Source organism: Garra rufa, chromosome 19 (assembly GCF_049309525.1).
Source record: "Garra rufa chromosome 19, GarRuf1.0, whole genome shotgun sequence".
Taxonomy (NCBI): domain Eukaryota; kingdom Metazoa; phylum Chordata; class Actinopteri; order Cypriniformes; family Cyprinidae; genus Garra; species Garra rufa.
The window spans coordinates 20,810,692-20,830,469 of record NC_133379.1 but is presented as its reverse complement, the minus strand read 5'-3'; the positions used below and the strand labels follow the sequence as shown (position 1 = coordinate 20,830,469).

The 19,778-nt window shown below is 32.9% G+C and overlaps 3 protein-coding genes across 3 annotated transcripts; 1 reads left to right on the top strand and 2 right to left on the bottom strand.

Annotated features, from left to right (window-relative positions):
• Nucleotides 1–76: 76 nt before the first annotated feature.
• Nucleotides 77–5,551, bottom strand: fibpb (fibroblast growth factor (acidic) intracellular binding protein b). Its single transcript, XM_073824147.1, has 11 exons — nucleotides 5,219–5,551; nucleotides 4,838–4,925; nucleotides 4,550–4,748; nucleotides 4,329–4,455; nucleotides 2,573–2,673; nucleotides 1,998–2,131; nucleotides 1,634–1,742; nucleotides 1,483–1,546; nucleotides 1,211–1,297; nucleotides 1,009–1,106; nucleotides 77–921 (listed from the first exon to the last, which is right to left on the bottom strand). Exons 2-11 carry the CDS (start codon nucleotides 4,920–4,922, stop codon nucleotides 852–854), a joined length of 1,074 nt encoding a protein of 357 aa, XP_073680248.1. The 5' UTR covers nucleotides 4,923–4,925; nucleotides 5,219–5,551; the 3' UTR covers nucleotides 77–851.
• A 7,163-nt stretch (nucleotides 5,552–12,714) lies between these two features.
• On the bottom strand, nucleotides 12,715–13,864 carry tmem223 (transmembrane protein 223). Its single transcript, XM_073825164.1, has 2 exons — nucleotides 13,257–13,864; nucleotides 12,715–13,175 (listed from the first exon to the last, which is right to left on the bottom strand). Exons 1-2 carry the CDS (start codon nucleotides 13,717–13,719, stop codon nucleotides 12,877–12,879), a joined length of 762 nt encoding a protein of 253 aa, XP_073681265.1. The 5' UTR covers nucleotides 13,720–13,864; the 3' UTR covers nucleotides 12,715–12,876.
• Nucleotides 13,865–15,942: 2,078 nt separating this feature from the next.
• ovol1b (ovo-like zinc finger 1b) lies at nucleotides 15,943–19,564 on the top strand. Its single transcript, XM_073823865.1, has 4 exons — nucleotides 15,943–16,156; nucleotides 16,946–17,163; nucleotides 18,278–18,509; nucleotides 19,054–19,564. Exons 1-4 carry the CDS (start codon nucleotides 16,057–16,059, stop codon nucleotides 19,341–19,343), a joined length of 840 nt encoding a protein of 279 aa, XP_073679966.1. The 5' UTR covers nucleotides 15,943–16,056; the 3' UTR covers nucleotides 19,344–19,564.
• The last annotated feature ends 214 nt before the right edge of the window (nucleotides 19,565–19,778 follow it).

Below are 19,778 nucleotides of genomic sequence, written 5' to 3'. Positions count from 1 at the left end.
TGTCTTTCTTTCTTCAGTCATAAAGAAATTATGTTTTTTGAGGAAAACATTTCAGGATTTCTCTCCATATAATGGACTTCTATGGTGCCCCCGAGTTTGAACTTCCAAAATGCAGTTTAAATGCAGCTTCAAAAAGCTCTAAATGATCCTAGATGAGGAAGAAGGGTCTTATCTAGCAAAACGATAGGTTATTTTCTAAAAACATTTACAATTCATATACTTTTTAATCTCTACACAGAGTACACAGAGCTAGACAAGATGAGCATTTGAGGTTCAAAGGTATATAAATTGTAAATTTTTTTAGAAAATAACCCATCGTTTTGCTAGATAAGACCCTTCTTTCCTCGGCTGTGATGGTTTAGAGCCCTTTGAAACTGCATTTTGGAAGTTCAAACTCGGGGGCACCATAGAAGTCCAATATATGGAAAGAAATCCTGAAATGTTTTCCTCAAAAAACATAATTTCCATACGACTAAAGAAAGAAAGACATGGACATCTTGGATGACAAGGGGGTGAGTATATTATCTGTCAATTTTTATTCTGAAAGTAAACTACTACTTTAAGGAGGTTTTTTTTTCTCAATATAAGGAACCTTTAGTGCAATGAAAAGGTTCCTTGAATGTTAAGGTTCTTCAGGGTGATTCTAATGACCACTTTTACAAACAACAAACAGAGCAGATTTGTGGACAACACTATTTTTTTTACTTAAGTTACACCTACTGTACAAGAATACTTTGATGTACAAAGTGAGCTGAAATAGCAACATTTTCAAACGAGAGAACGACTGGCTTTTTAATGGTCTGAAGAAAGATTTGGTCAGGCTAACTGGAAACCAGCATTGGAAATCTGTTCTAGTCATGATACATTTTCAGAATGCAGCTTTTGATGACACCCATGTATCTGTCCCATATTACTTGATGCCTAAGGGGAAAAAAAGTCATATTTTTAGAACATTTGAGAACATGTGAGAAAGAGATCACAAACACACATAAATGCATATATACCAACCTGAAAGCCTCAAGTGTGTGTACAGAGCTGCTGTAGTGTGTGAGGAAAAGTCTGAGGTCTCCAATTGTCCACTTATCTGACCGACATGGTTCAATGAACTGAGAGAAGAAGCGATAATTATTCTGTCACACTCAACCTGGGAGTATTCAGGGACAAGTATCACCTCATGGCATATAGCTAATCTATAGTTTAACTGCATTACCTTCTCCACAAGATCGATGAACAGATCGCGGACATCTTTGGTGTGTGTGAGTTTTGAGGCGATGTTAACTAGAGCTCTTGACAAATTCTGAAGTTCACCCCCAGCAATAAACATCCATGTAATCCAACATAAATAAACAAATTAATAATATAAAAAGTCAATTGTAGGTGCCCTTCCTGAATAAAAATATTACTATTTAAAAAAAAATCTTAAAAAATATCTGTGTCTGTGTTTAAAAAAGTGAAAAAATTAAAAACATCAATTCTTCTCACCTTAAAACTGGTCTCCATCTCACTAAAGACTTTAATTTTCCCTCTAAGCTGTGCACACACCAAGCTATAATGTTAGTAGAGAGGAGAGATATGTTAGAGAAAGTGTGTCATAAGCATTACACATAACCATCTGAACAAATAATTTGCATGCCTTTTGTGTTGGTCCAACATGTCCTTATCATTCACCAAAACTTTCAAGTCTTTCAAGTCATGCAGAAACTCCTTTTCCAGATCAACATCCATGTCTTCCATCATGTTGTCTAAGAAAGCATGAAAGAAAGAAAACAAACAGCATGAGAATGCATATACACTACCTGTAAATCATTTTCTTTTAAATTAATTTTGCTTCCCTAACAGATTTTGGGGAATACTTCCCAATTTTGACTCTTCCTTTTACCACTAATACAAAGACACTCACCAAAGCTCATCTGAAATATATCCTGAATATGATGCAATCTGACAGTAGTGTTTTTTTTTTTCGTGAGTGAACTGTATCTTTAAGGTGAACATCTTACCAACTGCCCCCACAGTCCAGTAGCTGATGAGCTGACCAGCGCAAAAGGCAAAGTCCTGGAAAGACAAGTATTGTAGCTTTCTCTTCCCTGTCTCGAAACGGCTGTTAGCAAAGAACACAATGGCAGCATAGTCCCTGCAGAGAGACATGGCTGAGTCAGTGAGAGGACAGGGGAGAGTGTGAAAAGTGTGCCAGGAACAGAAGAGAGCGTATGAGGAGAAAGATGAATGAAGGAGAGAGACCAAGCAAAACAGTAAGAGCATGAACACAACGGAAACATACGTTTTATGATGTGCCTGTGTGTTTTCTAGGTTTTGGCAGGTTTACGATTGCTTTTAATTATAACTCTTAAAGCTTACTTTGGTGAAGCTGGTTGTATTAAGTCGCACATCACAAATTTATGTAACCTCATGTAATTCATTTTTATCTCTAGAACAGGTATGAAATATTGTGCTTGGCTCATATTTATATCCCTTGAATTTGAAAGTTAGAAATGGTCACAATTTTAATAGGTAGGACAGCTGCGTTTTACCACTAGTCATACGCTTCATTTGGCCCTATGTGTGAAAGTCTCACCTTGCCAGAACATTTGACAGGAGAAAGTGACGCTGTATGTTCTCCACTAGGGGGCCTTTTAGCTCTTCCACCACTTTAAACACACGCTTGAAATTGTCAAACTGAGAAAATGGTAGAGAAGTTAAAACAATGCATCTTCCTTGATTATCATCTTGATTCTGAATGAATAAATATTTAAATACTTACTAAATATAATAATACTTATTATTTAATATTTAAGTAGTGCACATTGACAACATTTATGTAAATAAATATGTGAATAAAATAATAATAATCATTATTTAATATTTTTAAGTATTGTACACTAACATTTATGTAAATTATTATGTAAAACAACAGGAATTATTATACTTATAAAAATACATATGCATACAATAATATGATTATTATTGTATGCATATGTATCTCAAATGAATGTAATGTATTTCTGTAAATTAGTACTGAAATAATAACAATTATTTTACTTTAATATTTTTATAAGTACTGTACACTGACAACATATTTGTAATATATGTGAATATGGTAATAATAAGTGTTATTATTATTATTATTTAATATTTCTAAGTATTGTCCACTGAAATTTCTGTGAATAATGTTAACAAATGTGTACTAAAATAATAATAAAAATTATTATACTTTCATATTTTAAGTATTGCACACTGACAACATATTTGCAAATAAATATATATGAACACAATAATAAGCAATATTAATATTTCCAAGCATTGTACACTGTATTTCTGTAAATATGTTAATAAATTCATAATAAAATAATAATAACACAATTTTTTAAAATCATAATCAATCACAATCATTTAAAGATTAATTGCTGTGCACTGACAACATAACTGTAAATAAATACATATGAATAGAATAATACTTCTTATTATGATTTGTAAGAATTGTACACTGACAACATTTTAGTATATTAGCATGTTAACAAATCAGTACTAAAATTAAAATAAAAATTTACTTTAATATTTGTAAGTACTGCACACTGGCAATACATTTGTAAATAAATATATATGAATATGATGATAATAATAAATATTCTAATTTAATGTCTAACTATTGTCCACTTAAATTTCTGTAAATAATACTTAAATAAATTAGTACTAAAATAATAATAATTATTATTATACTTTAATATTTCTATGTATTGCACACTGACAACATATCTGTGAATAAATATATAAGAACAAAATAACAAATATTGTTATTCAATGTCTGTGAATAATAGGTTAATAAATTAGTAATAAAAAATAACAACAATTTTTATAATAACAATCAATCATTTTTATATTGACAATCACAATCAATCATTTAAAATTTAAGTACTGTTCACTGACAACATAATTGTAAAAAAGAAATTATGAATATAATAATAACTGCACGTATTGTATACTGACAACATTTTTGTAAAACAATATGTTAATAAATTAGTACTAAAATAACAATTATTTTACTTTAATTTTTCAAAGTATTGTCCACTGAAATTTCTGTAAATAATGTTAATAAATTAGTAATAAAAATTATTATAATTTTTATAACAATCATTCATTTTTATAATAACAATCACAATCTGTCATTTAATTTCTAAGTATTTTACTGACAACATAATTATAAATAAAATATTATTGGTATTATTTGTAAGTATCTTACACTAACAGCATTTCTACAAAACCACATCACTAATCATGCAATCCTTTCTTTGTGAGACATTCAAAAATACAAAAGGCCAGAGTGTCTGCAGCACCTGTCGACGACAGCTCTTGAGTGCAATCCCAGTCTTTGAACTGATGTCGTCCAAGTCTTTTTTGGTCCCTTTGGAGAGTTTCTTACCCAGCACCTCCCTTGCAAATGCGCTATCAAACTCATAGTACCTACAAGACAAATGTGCCAACAAACAAACAGTGACTAAAACTAAAAAAGCAACAATATTGTAAAGCACAGATGCAAACTAGCATGACCGCAGACCTCTCAATAAGCATGGTTTGACGGTGAGGAGGGATCTGGAACAGAAGCTGATTGGCCACTTTGGAAGGAGACTGGAGGAGCCGCTCACACATCTGGAATGTTCTGAACTGGTCCATTGTGTCGCTGTGCAGAACTTCTGCATTGGCTTCACACTCCTGGAAGTCACCTGCTTCCATCCGTATCCTCACTGCATCTGTGACTATATACAAACATTGAAGAGTATATCATTACCTAAAAAGCAAGCACTACAAACTCATATGCAACATTCAGAATCCAAAATGTATTAACCTGAGTGTCCATCCAACCACAGTTGGTACACGTCTTCATCCAGGACAGTGGTGTTCCCCACAAAAACATCTAGTTCCACAGACATTTTCTTAAAAGCAAAAACAAATATATATTTAAAATATATATTAAAAATACTGTTAGCAAATAACGTAATGAAACAATTTAACAAATACAAGTCATAGCTTCTTTTTATTGAGTTGTAACAACAAAACGAATCTCAAAATGGATTTTAAAATGATAATTGTACCGTTCAATGCTCAGTTGTCGTATTACACTGTTTATATGTTATAGGTGTTTTAGAAGATGTGTAGAGGTTTAAAACGCGAATCTAAAGTGATACATGAGAACTGTAAACTGATGATGATGATGATAAAAACTTACCGTTTATTACCGTATATTATGTTCTGCACTGGAAAGTCAGTCAAAAAAGATAGTGTTAGCTGATGTTAAAATACTGGAGGAACTGTCGTCTGCGGTATCGCTCTCTAGGACGCATCTGAGAGCTGAGCTTATTGCGCAGTTAGAATTCCAAACACGCACGTACAGGTCTGTTTATGCGTTTTGTAGTAACACAAACAAATAATACCAGTATAGTCTATGAACCCTGACTGATACTGTTATATATGCAAAGCTGTCAAACTCCTCACAATCGTCTGGATCCAGTTTCGGGTTTTACTCAAGCTGAACTACATTCTCTATGGACATTGCCCTCCGTTGAGCGTTTACGCAGGGCCATTGAGCGTCAGCTAATACGTGACTGCCACCTGCTGTTGAGGAATAAACAAAGCACAATGTTGTAACCAAAACTAAAGCAGATAAAACAAAATGTGCAGAAATGCATTATGGAAGCCCGTTTCCGCCACTGAATAAAAAAAGGTAAGTTTATCTTACAATTCAAACTTTTTTTCTCTTAATTGCGTGATACGAACTTGCAATTCTTACTTTTTTCCTCAGAATTGTAAAATATAAACTAACAGTTGCGTGTTATAAAGTCAGAATTGTGAGATATAAACTCGCAATTCTGAGAAATAAAGTCAGAACTGCGTGATATAACATCACAATTGCCTAAGCTGGTTGGCTGGTTTTAGCTGGTTTAAGCTGGTTTTAGCCTTAGCAGGTTTTTTTCAGCTGGGAATTGTGGGTTATAGATATAAATTCGCAATTCAGAGAAATAAAAGTCCCAATTGCGAGTTATGTGCATTTTATGTCTCACAATTCTGAAAAAAGTCTATATCTCTAAGTCTAAAAAAAGTATTTTATGTCTCACAATTCTGAAAAAAGTCTATATCTCTAAGTCTAAAAAAAGTCTAAAAAAAGTTTCTCATTCTGAGAAAAAAGTCAAAATTTCGAGTATCATGCAATTCTGAAAAAAAGAGTCAGAACTGGGAGTTTATATTACATAATTCTGAGAAAAAAGTCATAATTGGGAGTTTATATTTCATAATTCTGAGAAAAAGTCGTAATTGGGAGTTTATATTTCATAATTCTGAAAAAACAAAAACAAAATTGAGTTTGTATCATGAAATTCTGAGAGAAAAGTTGTATTTGGGAGTTTATATCTCATAATTCTGAGAAAAGTCAGAATTGGGAGTTTATAACTCTGAGAAAAAAGTCAGAACTGGGAGATTATATCTCATAATTCTGAAACAAATTAAATAAAATCAAAATTGTGAGTTTGTAAAATATATTTCTTAGAAAAGTCAGAATTGGGAGTTTATATCTCAATATTCTAAAAAACAATCTGAATTTGGAGTTTATAAATCATAACTCTGAGAAAAGTCAGAATTGTGAGTTTATATTTCATAATTCTGAGAAAAAGTTGTAATTGGGAGTTTATATCTATATATTTATATATTATATATTTATATTCTGAAAAAAAAAATTGTGAGTTTGTATCATGCAATTCTGAGAAAAAAGTCAGAATTGGGAGATTATATTTTATAATTCTGAAAAATATTAAATAAAATCAAAATTGTGAGTTTGTATAATATAATTCTGAGAAAAAAAAGTCAGAATTGGGAGTTTATATATCATAATTCTGAAAAATAATAGTCTGAATGGGGAGTTTGTATATCATAACTCTGAAGAGAAACAAAAATCTGAATTGCGAGTTTGTATCAGATAATCCTGGGGAAAAAAAGTCAGAATTGAGAGTTTGTATTTTATAAGTCTGAAGAGAAACAAAAATTGCGAGTTTGTATCAGATAATCTTGGGGGAAAAAGTCAGAATTGGGAGTTTATATCTTAATTCTGAAAAAAATCTGAATTGCCCATTTGTATCATGAAATTCTGAGAAAAAATTAAATTAAATTCTTAATTTATATCTCATAATTCTGACTGGAAAAAGAATTGTGAGATTAAAAATTGGCAATTACCCTTTTACATTTTTTTATTCAGTGGTGGATATGGGCTTCCATAATGCATAAACCTAATACCCGTATTACTTTAAGTTTGTCCTTGTTTAATGTTTCTGGCTTAGACTTTTAGGCTTACTCAAGTACTTTATTCAGCAACAGCTAAATTTAACAACAGACTAAGGAAACGTGTATTAAGGCATTTTTGATCAAATATCTTTAATGTTAATTGACTAAATCTGCAACTTTACCAAACCAAGTCTTAAAGAATTATATTTTCTTAGGTATTGATTTTCTCCTAAAATGTCCTCCCGATTTATTATTTATGTTAAAATAAAGCTTCAATTGGTGTTGGAATAATTGTACAATTTAATGATATTTTGGAAAAAAATACATGAACATAATTTTGATAATGTGAATGTAATATATAATAATATTATATATGATAATATTTATAAAAAGTACAACACTTTTTTATTAGCCATTTACTACCGTTCAAATGTTTAGGGTCAAATTTTAAAGAAATTAAGGTAACACGTTACAATAACGTTAATGTACTAACATGAACAAGATATTTATTACACTATTTAATCATCTTTGTTAATATTAGTCAATAAAAATACAGTTGTTCATTGTTTGTTCATGTTAGTTCTCAGTGCATTAATTAATATTAACAAACATCTTGTGATTGTAATAATGCATTAGTAAATGCTGAAACTAACAGTAACTATTAATAAATGCTGTATAAGTACTTACTAATGTTGATAAACGAATTCAGAAAATATATAGCAATTCTATATATCAAAACAATATATTAAGTGCCACAGCCTTTTTCGAAATTAATAAATGTTACAATAATTTAAAAAAAAATGTTTCTTGAGCAAAAAATTTTGAATGATTTCTGAAAAACACTGAAAACTGGAGCAATGGCTGCTGAAAATTCAACTTTGCCATCACAAGAATAATTACATTACACAAAAATACAAAACTGTTATTTTAAATCGTAATAGTTTTTCACACCATTACTAATTTCACTGTACTTTTGAATAGCAGTGTATATTAGCTATTCACCTATGATACAAAAAATTTGATAGAGAAACAACAACTTCTGAAACTGTGGTTTATTATGAAAACAAGTAAAACGAATTGTGCATGCAAGATAATAATTCTCAAGGTATCACTGAAATATATTTTAACATTTCGCTTTCTTTAACAAATATACGCTTATTATGTTATATAATCCACAGCTGATCTGAACCAGCAGACTCAGCACTAAACATGACCAGCATCAGTATTTATTCTATGTGTGGGTCATTTAACTTGCAGATGGGCATATGTGCCTCAAAAACCAACTCCAGCCTCTCTCTCTCCCTTTCAAGAGCAGCGATCTCTTCCTCCAGTTGCGTCTTCACATGTTCCAAATGATCCGTCTCCTAAAAAGAGAAAGCACAAGCTCAGGACATACGGCTAATGGCTAAACATGGTTTATAACACAAATATAATAAGTACTAATCTCACATTCTCTAATGTGTCTATACGCATCCGACGACGGTCTCGACACCTGGCAGCTGCTACTCTGTTCCTTTCCCTGCGGATCCTTATCCTGTCAAGCTCCTCAGAGGACATCTATAAACGGCCGAGGAGGTGTTAGCAAAGCAAGGCCATTCCAAATTTCATTTAAGAAGTCTAAAAGAGTGATGGTGCTGCCATCTTATGGTTGACATCAAGAAAAAAAAAAACACACTTCCAAATATGCTGTTCCTGTTACTCATCCTTTGGCACCAAATGACAACACGATCCATCCATCTGAGTCTGCGCTTTAAGATTCCCGCGCAAATACTACAGCGCTGACTCACTCCTTTGTGATTCAGGTGTGAGTCATTTCACTCATTTACCATAAATGAATGAATCACTGAAACCCTTCAAGTTTACTTTCACTATTTTCTGCATTCTAAACTCGGAAATATTAGAAATATCAGTAACTTACATGTTTGTTAGCTTGTGCTCCTGCACTGTCCCCCATTGATCCGTTACAGGGCGGGTCAGGACTGGGGCACTGTGACAAACAGGGGCAGTTAGGCATGGCGGTGGGTGTGAATGAGGAAAATGTTCCCAAGGTGGAATCTGATTGGGAAAGTACAGAGGACTGGAGAAGCCATTGAAGATCTGGACTAGATGAAATTACATCAAGATTTGGGGTGGATGTAGTGTCCTCAGTAAGATTCTGCAAAAATAAATAAAAATAATACAAATTTTTATTAAAAGTTTGAAAGTGTAATAATGTTACAAATTACACACATTTAGGCTTAAAAACAGTTTAAGAATTGTTACAATACAATTCAGAATTCTTCTGTTCTGCTGTATTATTTTTGTTTGATTTCTTTGATTTAAAAAAATCAAACTAAATATCTTACAGTATTAAAATAAATAAATAAACAAATACGTACCGAACGTATGTGAAGAGCCGCTGAGTTTTCCAAGTCCATCCATGCTGGAGAAATTTGGGAATCGTGCATACGATAATACGATTCTCTTCCTTCATTATGATTCATTATGATTTAATCCGATTCGTATTCTTTGAGTTCATATTAGGCTATTTATGTTGGTTAAATTCGCTTAAATCCATCTTCGCTGCTTAATTGCAATACAGGCCCACGACGGCAAAAAAACGCTAGGAGCCAAAATAACAAAACTAGGATAAATCCATCAGAGCGAATGTTGAAAAAATAAATCAAAACACGTGCTACAAGATTTCTTAAAGTGTTTCAACGCCTCCTCACACCCACACACTCTCCTCCCCATCACTGGAGCATCTATCTTTTCCAATCTGCCGCCTTTTCTCCTCTGTGGACACTGAAGTCTCTCTAATGGATATTGCTTATGAAGACCTTCTTGGCAATAGCGCCAACTGCTGTCACTGAAATAATATCCACTAGGAAACCGAGTAAATATCCTAAGTTTAATACTTGTGGTTTAAGAGCTACAGAAGCTTCCGTAGCTAACACCCTTCACATGTTGAATTTTACTTACAGACATCTTTCGCCAAGTGACGTGTAGCTTTGAAATGTATGAATAAGCGAACCGTTGAAGAACTGGAAGGATATCCGTGAATCACTGAACTGGGTAGAAAACAGATACATGCCGCATGTCATGTTTCACGGCGGGCTGGTCTGTACTGTAGAAAAAAATTAAAATTACAGAAAAAAAACGTGAAATTTCACAAACAAACTCGTGGATGACAATTACTTGTATTTTATCAACTAAATAAATCGTTTTCAGATCACCATGACTGCATGTCAGGGTCATCTGTTTTGAAAATATCACGTATTTTATTCTTTTAATGAAAAGACACATTTTGTTTAAACATTTGGTCAATACAGTAACCCTAAAAATGTCTTAACACACACTCACACAGACCGACAGACGGACAGACAGATAGATAACTAAGCTAGATAGATAGATAGATGGATTGAAGGATAGATAGATAACTAAGATATAGATAGATAAATAACTAGATAGATAGACAGATAAACAACTAGATAGACAGACAGACAGATAGATAAATAAATAATATAACACTTTTCAAGCAACTGCTGAAAAAAATCATCTCTTTCTAGACTATTTTCCTCAAAAAAAATGTTTTCCTCTTTTCTTATTCCTCCCTTAGCTTCTACTTATCTAAACAATGCCTGATATATGGTATTATGAGCACTTCCTATGTTGATCTGCCTTTTTAGGATGAATTGCTTGTTGTATTCCCCAATTGTTAGTCTCTTTGGATAATACCGTCTGCTAAATAAATAAATGTAAATGTATAACTAAAATAGATAAATAACTAAGATACAAACAGATAGATAGATAGACAGACAGACAGACAGACAGATAGATAAATAACTAGACAGATAGATAGATAGATAGATAGATAGATAGATAGAAGGATAGATAACTAAGATATAGATAGATAAATAACTAGATAGATAGATACTGTAGATAGATAAACAACTAGATAGATAGACAGATAAATAAATAACACTTTACAAGCAACTGCTGAAAAAAAATCATCTCTTTCTAGACTATTTTCATTAAAAAAAATGTTTTCCTCTTTTCTTATTCCTCCCTTAGCTTCTACTTATCTAAACAATGCCTGATATATGGTATTATGAACACTTCCTATGTCGATCTGCCTTTTTAGGATGAATTGCTTGTTGTATTCCCCAATTGCAAGTCTCTTTGGATAATACCGTCTGCTAAATAAATAAATGCAAATGTATAACTAAAATAGATAAATAACTAAGATACAAACAGATAGATAGATAGACAGACAGACAGACAGATAAATAACTAGATAGATAGGTAGGTAGGTAGGTAGGTAGATAGGTAGATAGATAGATAAATAGACAGACAGACAGACAGACAGAGAAACAGACAGATAGACAGACAGATAAATAGATAGACAGACAGACAAATAACTTGATAGACAGACAGATAGACAGACAGACAGATGATAGATAGATAAATAACTAGATAGACAGACAGATAGATAACTAAGAGATAGATAGATAAATAACTAGATATAGATAGATAGATAACTAAGAGATATAAATAACTAGATAGACAGATAGATAAATAACACTTTTCGACTGCTGAAAAATCAACTTTCTAGACTATTTGCCTCAATAAAAAAAGTTTTCCTCTTTTCTTATTCTTCCCTTAGCTTGTTTAAATAATGCCTGATATATGGTATTATGATCTTTCACTATTCCTATCATTGACTTCCTGTTGATCAGCCACTTTAAGATGAATCGCTTGTTGTATTCCCCAATTGTAAGTCTGCTAAATAAATAAATGTATAACTAAAATAGATAAATAACTAAGATACAGACAGCAAGACAGACAGATAGACAGGCAGACAAATAATTAACTACATAGATAAATATATACACAGACAAATAACGAGATAGATAAATAACTAGATAGACAGCCAGAGCAACACATAGATAGATAGATAGACAGATAGATAGATAGATAGATAGATAGATAGATAGATAGATAGATAGATAGATAGATAGATAGATAGATAGATAGACAGATAGATAGATAGATAGATAGATAACCACACACTCGCTCTCTCTAATAAGAGGCTTGGAATGAAATGTATAAGAAATGAGTCCTACAAATAAGAGTATTTTAAGGACAAAAACCTGACACATATCTTGAAAAACAACATCTGAACAATATCTAGAGGTGTGGTAAAAATAAGTAGCTCTGTTCCCTACCTAGTTCTATTAAATTATTAGAAAATAACGCAACCCTGACATGTCAATCTGTTTCGTGCCGTGACCGCATTACCACTTCATATAATTCAATGGCCCGCTGCCAATTATTCCTTACTGAGTCAGACATCAACGCCACTATAAAAAAAAAAAAAAGCAAAGACAACTATAATTTGATCTTAGTCATAACCATATGACTAAGCCTATGTGTCATAACTCAGATGGCAGAAAAAACTTGTCAGCACAAATCCCAGGTAAAAAGTTTTATTATGAAAAGAAAAGTTAGTTTTTTCCTCTTGTAAATTCAGCACTTGTTTTTTTTTCACCGAAGGCAAAACATAAAACAAAATAAATAGCAGATGTATGATACATCAACAGGGCAGCACAGACACACAGGGGTATAAATGATGTATTATAAGGGTCTGTAGGCCCCAACAGTAATGTCAAATAGTTTAGGATTGTTTAGTGTCCCTTCTTTGTCCAAAAGGAAGTAGAACTTGTACCCTTTGATTTTAAGAGGAACAAATGAAGGTGATTCCTGTCTGTGCGCATGACAGGTCACTTGAGTCAAAGGCACAGTTAGATGGTGAGCTCTGAGAGGTCCCAGCGGTGATTGTGTAGATACTGTGACTTTTTCACCTCCCTTATGCAGAATTACACGACTCACAGAACGACGGCTGAACAATAATGCCAAGCCAACAATTCCTCCACCTACAACCGAAAAAGAGAGCTTTAGAGAGCTGGAATACATTACAAAATGCAATATAATCAAAAAACAAAGGTAATGCTTACCAATAATTACACATCCAAGAGTGAATCCATACCTCCAGGCATTTGAACCGAGGTTCATATCAAAACTGAAAAGCCCTCCTAACTCAGTTCTGACCTTTTGAGGTTCACTAGTATCTTTTCTTGTGTCTCGTAGACTTGTGAACGCAAAATGAGCCAGATATGCCCAAAATAGAAACTGGCCAGAACAAAATATGCTCAAAAGTCTGAAGAAACGCGTCCGGTCGTGTTCGAAAAGAATAACATCCTTTGCAACGGCAGTAGACGTAAAGTTATAAGCATTTCTGACTGAATTCACGCGTACGTGGCAACGTAGTGGATTCAATATGCTTGTGATACCATTGACTTTCACGAACTGGGTCGCTGTAGAAACGAACGCTCTCGAAGACTGAATACCTGTCAGTCGATAAGCTGATATAAATGTTCGACAGGACCTCAGACCGAACAACAGACACTGGATACCCATGGTTTAATAAAACGATTAGTTTTCAGTAATTCTCTAAAATACTGACATTTCAAACATGACACATATATGTGCGTATTTTATTATCTAACATGCCGAGCGCTTTGAATGGCACCAGGTCGACGCCATGTTTGTGCTCTTTTACACTACGGAAGCCTCATTAGTCTAACTGTTCCAGTTCACGTTTCTGCGTTTTTCTGAAAGAGATCTAGCGCTTCAATATAATCTATAGACAAACAATACTGTGTTTTCCAAAACCTTTTTTTGTTTATTGTTTATTACAGCAAAAACAGTAATATTGTGAAATATTCTTACTGTTTAAAATAACGGCTTTCTATTTGAATATATTTTAAAATGTAATTTATTCCTGCAATCAAAGCTACATTTTCAGCATCATTACTCCAGTCTTCAGTGTCACATGATCCTTCAGAAATCTAATATGCTGATTTGCTGTTCAAGAAACATGTATTATTATTATTTGTACCATTATCATCAACATTTAAAGCAGTTGAGTCATTTTTTTCAGGATTCTTTGATTAATAGAAAGATCCAGACATCAGCATTTATATGAAATAAAAATAATAATATTATATGCTACACTATACCATTTAAAAGCTTGGAGTCAGTATAATTTTTATTTTATTTAATAGTTTTTTGGGAAAGAATTATAGAAATAGCAAGGATTTAGAATTTAGCAAGGATGCTTTAAATTAATTTAAAAGTGATGATAAAGACATTTATAATGTATATAAATATAATACCAAGATTTCTATTTCAGATAAATGCTGTTCTTCTGATCTTTCTGTTAATCATAGAAACCTAAAATAATTCTACTCAGCTGTTTTTAACATAATAATAATGTTTTTAAGTAGCAAATCAGAATATTATTTCTGAAGGATCATGTGACTGGAGTAATGATGCAAAAATTTCAGCTTTGAAATCACAGGAATAAATTTTAAATTATTCAAATACAAAACAGTTATTTTAAATAGTAATTTTTTTTTCAAAATTCTACTGTTTTTGCTGTACTTTGGATCAAACAAATGCAGGCTTGGTGAGCAGAAGAGACTAAACCATTTAAAAATGTATCTATTTTTTTAATCTATATGTTTATGATATAATAATATGCTTATGCAATTTATTCCTTGTTGTAAATGTTGGCCAAAACAAAGTTTTTTTCTCATTTAATTGCTTACTTAGCTACGTGTTAAATGCTTCAAATTGTTTTAATGATTACATTTTGCTGAAATGCCTTTAATGGGCTGTTTAATGCCAGGCTGTGACATGCTCTGCTTTAATTTGTACAGTAAAGTGGCTTTAAACCTACTCTAAGAAACGAGTGACCCGGCATGCAAAAGCTTGCCATGTATAAAAATAAACCATATCCAAAAGTAGGCTACCTATATTCCCTTTTATCCACTGATGTAACATCAACAAAGTTCCCATACACATTGTATATATAAACAGACCACTGTATTCATTTTCAAAGGGTACTTTAGAAACAGATGGAGATTGCAGGGGTGTTTGTGTTTTCATTGTGTGATTGTGTGTGTGTGTGTGTGTGTGTGTGTGTGTGTGTGTGTGTGTGTGTGTGTGTGTGTGTGTGTGTGTGTGTGTGTGTGTGTGTGTGTGTGTGTGAGTGTGTGTTTGTGTGTGTGTGTGGGAGGGCTGTTCACTCTTATCAGATCTTATTTTGAGACATTAACATGCTGCAAAGTGCAAACAAATTTGCATACAAAGGTCTCATCGGTTACAAAATTGTAATGTATTGTTTAATGTAGCAACGTGGTAAGCAGTTCCTTAATCTTCATATTGCCTATAAAATCCATATTTTCAATGACTAACGGTGTCTTAAAACTTTAGTAGACTAATTAACGCGACAGGACACGCCTGCCCCCCTGCTGATAGCCTACTGTTACAGCAATACACCCTAACAACACACACCCACCTATATACAGACAGACAAGTCCACATAAACAAAGAAGCAGACCCATATTGGATCCACACCTTACTGAAAACCCTACCTGAAGACATAGGCTACTTTAAAAAGTTGATAAATGGACTAACATTACATTACAGTCTGCTAAAACTAACACGAACTTGTTAATATTTAATAACCATTCACCTTTCTCATTACGGTTACGTTAACATTACTTTTGAGAACCGGTTTTACCTGTACCTGCACTGCGCCGTTATATTTCTGCGCATGCGCAGCCTCACCTGGCGGTTTCCTTGTTATAGAGAAAGCGATAGTTGTGAATAACTGTCGAGCTGTAGGTTGCGAGAGAATCCTATTTAGGAACTTAGACGAACATAAACCACTCGCTAGGTTTGTCGAAAATGCCTCGCGCATTCCTGGTGAAAAAAGTAAACGTCGCTGGCGAAAAAAGAAGCTGGAGTGAGATTCCGGATTCGGCGCGGGGGGACGTTTACATACCTGGTGAGTCTCGTTCGTGTTTGCGTGTCACTGGGTGGGGAGTTAAAAGAATTTATTAGTTATACTTTATTACGTAAGTAATTTTATTTTGACAATGGTTGTTGCTGTTGGAAAGAGATCATTTGACAAATGAAGTTAGACTAAGCCATAAGAAAAATAGTTTCTCGTTGTCTAAAATGTTATGATGAGGTATTGTTTTATAAAGCTATTACTTTATTATAGCTATATCATTTTTTTATATGTTAAAATGTTTTATAAATGGCTTAATACTGATATGACCTGTAGTGATTCTTGCATTAAATAATAAGAAACGTGGAGCTGGACCACAAAACCAATCATAAGGTTACATTTTTTTGTTTTAATTGAGATGTATACATTATCTGAAAGCTGAAATAAAGCTTTCCATTGATGTATGGTTTGTTAGAATAGGACAATATTTGGCTGAGATACAACTATTTAAAAATCTGGAATCTGAGGGTGCAAAGTTGTGCAAAAATGTTCTTAGCAATGCATATCTCTAATCAAAAATTAAGTTTTGATATATTTACGGTAGGAAATATACAAAACATCCTCATGGAACGTGATCTTAATATTCTAATGATTTTTGTCATAAAAGAAAAATCGATAATTATAAGCCTACAAATTGCTACAAATACCTGTGCTGCTTATGACTGGTTTTGTGGTCCAGGGTCACAAATGAGAACCTGAAAAAAGTGCACCTGAGTCGCCAGTAAATATCTGTTGATGTCTCTGCTCCGATTTAAAAATCTCTTTGCTCTTTCTGCCCCCTAGAGTCAATTTTTCCACCGTTTGTACATGAAGTCTCTGAGGGCAGCATTGCGGAGTACTTCTGCTTCACAACTGCACAAAAAAACAACACATTTCTACAGGTACAGTCACATGTTTTGTCTGCACAGCTGCCATCTTCTGCTGCACAGAGTCAACCTGATCACAAACCAGAATGCCGCATGAGGACCCAAAGAGTGCCTTACTTGCGCTCAAAGATAAAGGTGAGCTGACAACTCTTTTGGATTAAAACTAGTGCTGTCAAATCGATTAATTGCGATTTACTAAAAAAAATTATTTAGTACTGACCTGAATAAGATCACATGAAAGACGTTTACATACAGTACACAAGAGAAAATAATTCAAAAGTTTACATACGCTTCTAAATACTGTAATGTTACCTGAATGATCCACAGCTGTGTTTTTTGTTTATTGATAGTTGTTCATGAATCCCTTGTTTGTCCTGAACAGTTAAACTGCCCGCTGTTTTTCAGAAAAATCCTTTAGGTCCCACAAATTCTTTGGTTTTTCAGCATTTTTGTGTATTTAAACCCTTTCCAACAAGGTCTGTATGATTTTGAGATTCATCTTTTCAAACTGTGGACAACTGAGAGACTCATATGCAACTATTAAATAAAGTTAAAACACTCACTGATGCTTTAGAAGGAAACACAATGCTTTAAAAGCCAGGGGGTGAAAACTTTTGAACAGAATGAAAATGATGTGTACATTTTTATTTTGCCTAAATATCTCATTTCTTTCAGTTAGTACAGCCCTTCAGAAGCTACAGAAGATACTTAAATGTTTCCCATAAGATAAAATAAGTTAAATTTACCCTGATCTTCAAATTCAAAAACTTTTCACCCCTCTAGCTCTTAATGCGTCATGTTTCCTTCTGAATTTTCAGTTCAACTATTATTTTCCCTTGTGGACTATATGTAAATGTCTTTTACATAAAATATCTTATTCAAGTCAGTACAAAAAAAAAATAACATGCATTTTGTATTTTATTTTGGTAAAATAACATTTTGCAGTTTCTGAAAGGTGTATGTAAACTTTTGACTTCAACTGTATATGTATATATAAATATACACACATACATGTATATATTTGAGAAATAAATGTAATATATTGACATTTATATATAATTTAAATCATATACGAATACATATATATGTATAAATATTGCACATGTATAATGTAAAAACAAAATTTTATTTTGGATGAGCGATTAATCGATTTGATAGTGTTTGAAATACACATTTTTTTTTGTGTGTGTGTGTGTGTGTGTGTGTGTGTTTTTAAGAACATCTTCCTCCATTGTTCTCCCATATTTAGATAACTACAGGGAATATGCCATCTCTTCTACCAGTCATCCAAGAAAATGCAAACAAATTAGCAGATATACCACCCGCTGCATCAGTCTTATCATGCCAGGTGTGCCAGAAGACATTCACTAGCGCACGTATGCTGAAATGCCACAGCGAAACAAAAAAGTACTCATGTGAGCACTGTGGAAAAGGATTTAATGATGCTTTTGACTTGAAGAGGCATGTACGCACTCATACGGGTACGTTAGCATTTAAATTAATATATATATATATATATATATGTGACCCTGGACCACAAAACCAGTCATAAGGTTAAATTTGACAAAACTGAGATTTATACATCATATGAAAGCTCAATAAATAAGCTTTCCATTGGTGTATGGTTTGTTAGGATAGGACAATATTTGGCCGAGATACAGCTATTTGAAATCAGAAATCTGAGGATGCAAAAAAATCAAAAAGACTGAGAAAATCACCTTTAAAGTTGTCCAAATTAGGTTCTTAACAATGCATATTACAAATCAAAAATTACATTTTGATATGTTTACAGTAGGAATTTTACAAAAAATCTTCATGGAACATGAACTTTACTTAATTTCTTAATGATTTTTGGCATAAAAGAAAAATCAAAAATTTTGACCCATGCAATGTATTTTTGGCTATTGCTACAAACATACCCCAGCGACTTAAGACTGGTTTTGTGGTCCAGGGTCACATATATATATGAATATGCAAGTTTGTATATTTTCATGTCTAACTTTCTTCTCAACTTATAATATACAGGTGTGAGACCTTATAAGTGCACTCTATGTGTTAAAGCCTTCACTCAGCGCTGCTCCTTAGAGTCTCATCTGAAGAAGATCCACGCTGTCACTCAACAGTATGCCTATAAAGAGCGTAGGGACAAACTGTATGTGTGTGAGGAGTGCGGCTTGACTGCACAGACACGGGACGGTCTGCAGAAACATCTTCAAGCTGAACATCCACAGAGACTGATAAAAGGCAACCATAATCTGATGCATATTGTGGAAGGTGACACATCACCGTGTTCACCTGAAGCCCATCAAATATAGTGCTAAAAAAATTGGAGGACTTTGTTGTTGTTAAATTATAATGAATCATTTAGTTCCACACATGCACTTTTGTACAGTCAGTAATTCTAGGCAGAAGCAAATTGCTTAATTATTGCAATTAGGAAAATAATTTTGGATGTATTGTATTGAATAACAAGTTATGCTGAGGCAGTAAAGTGTATGAAGTCATAGTACACACAGAAATAAAATTCTGGTATGTTTTTGTTTGTTTGTTTGTTATTTTTGTTATGAACACATTCTCTTGAAAAGTGAGTGCCTACAGCTTACTTAAAAAATACTTAATATGCAACTATTAATATGAACTTTAAAAGAATAGATTTAACTGACAGTAATATTTTTGGAGACTTAATTGCATGTTATTTGTAATGTATTGTAATTTAAATTTGTATTAAATTCAAATAGAGCTTTCTTGAC

What these genes read in the sequence shown, in the direction of transcription:
- fibpb (XM_073824147.1), bottom strand. Translation starts at nt 4,922, where the DNA reads ATGTCTGTGGAACTAGATGTTTTTGTGGGGAACACCACTGTCCTGGAT. An exon ending in CTGTCAAATGTTCTGGCAAG is followed by an intron (nt 2,132 to 2,572) that starts GTGAGACTTTCA and finishes GTCTCTCTGCAG; the next exon opens with GGACTATGCTGCCATTGTGT. An exon ending in ATGTTGGACCAACACAAAAG is followed by an intron (nt 1,547 to 1,633) that starts GCATGCAAATTA and finishes CTAACATTATAG; the next exon opens with CTTGGTGTGTGCACAGCTTA.
- tmem223 (XM_073825164.1), bottom strand. Translation starts at nt 13,719, where the DNA reads ATGGGTATCCAGTGTCTGTTGTTCGGTCTGAGGTCCTGTCGAACATTT. An exon ending in TCTTGGATGTGTAATTATTG is followed by an intron (nt 13,176 to 13,256) that starts GTAAGCATTACC and finishes TTTCGGTTGTAG; the next exon opens with GTGGAGGAATTGTTGGCTTG.
- ovol1b (XM_073823865.1), top strand. Translation starts at nt 16,057, where the DNA reads ATGCCTCGCGCATTCCTGGTGAAAAAAGTAAACGTCGCTGGCGAAAAA. An exon ending in GGGGGACGTTTACATACCTG is followed by an intron (nt 16,157 to 16,945) that starts GTGAGTCTCGTT and finishes TCTGCCCCCTAG; the next exon opens with AGTCAATTTTTCCACCGTTT. An exon ending in ACTTGCGCTCAAAGATAAAG is followed by an intron (nt 17,164 to 18,277) that starts GTGAGCTGACAA and finishes TCCCATATTTAG; the next exon opens with ATAACTACAGGGAATATGCC.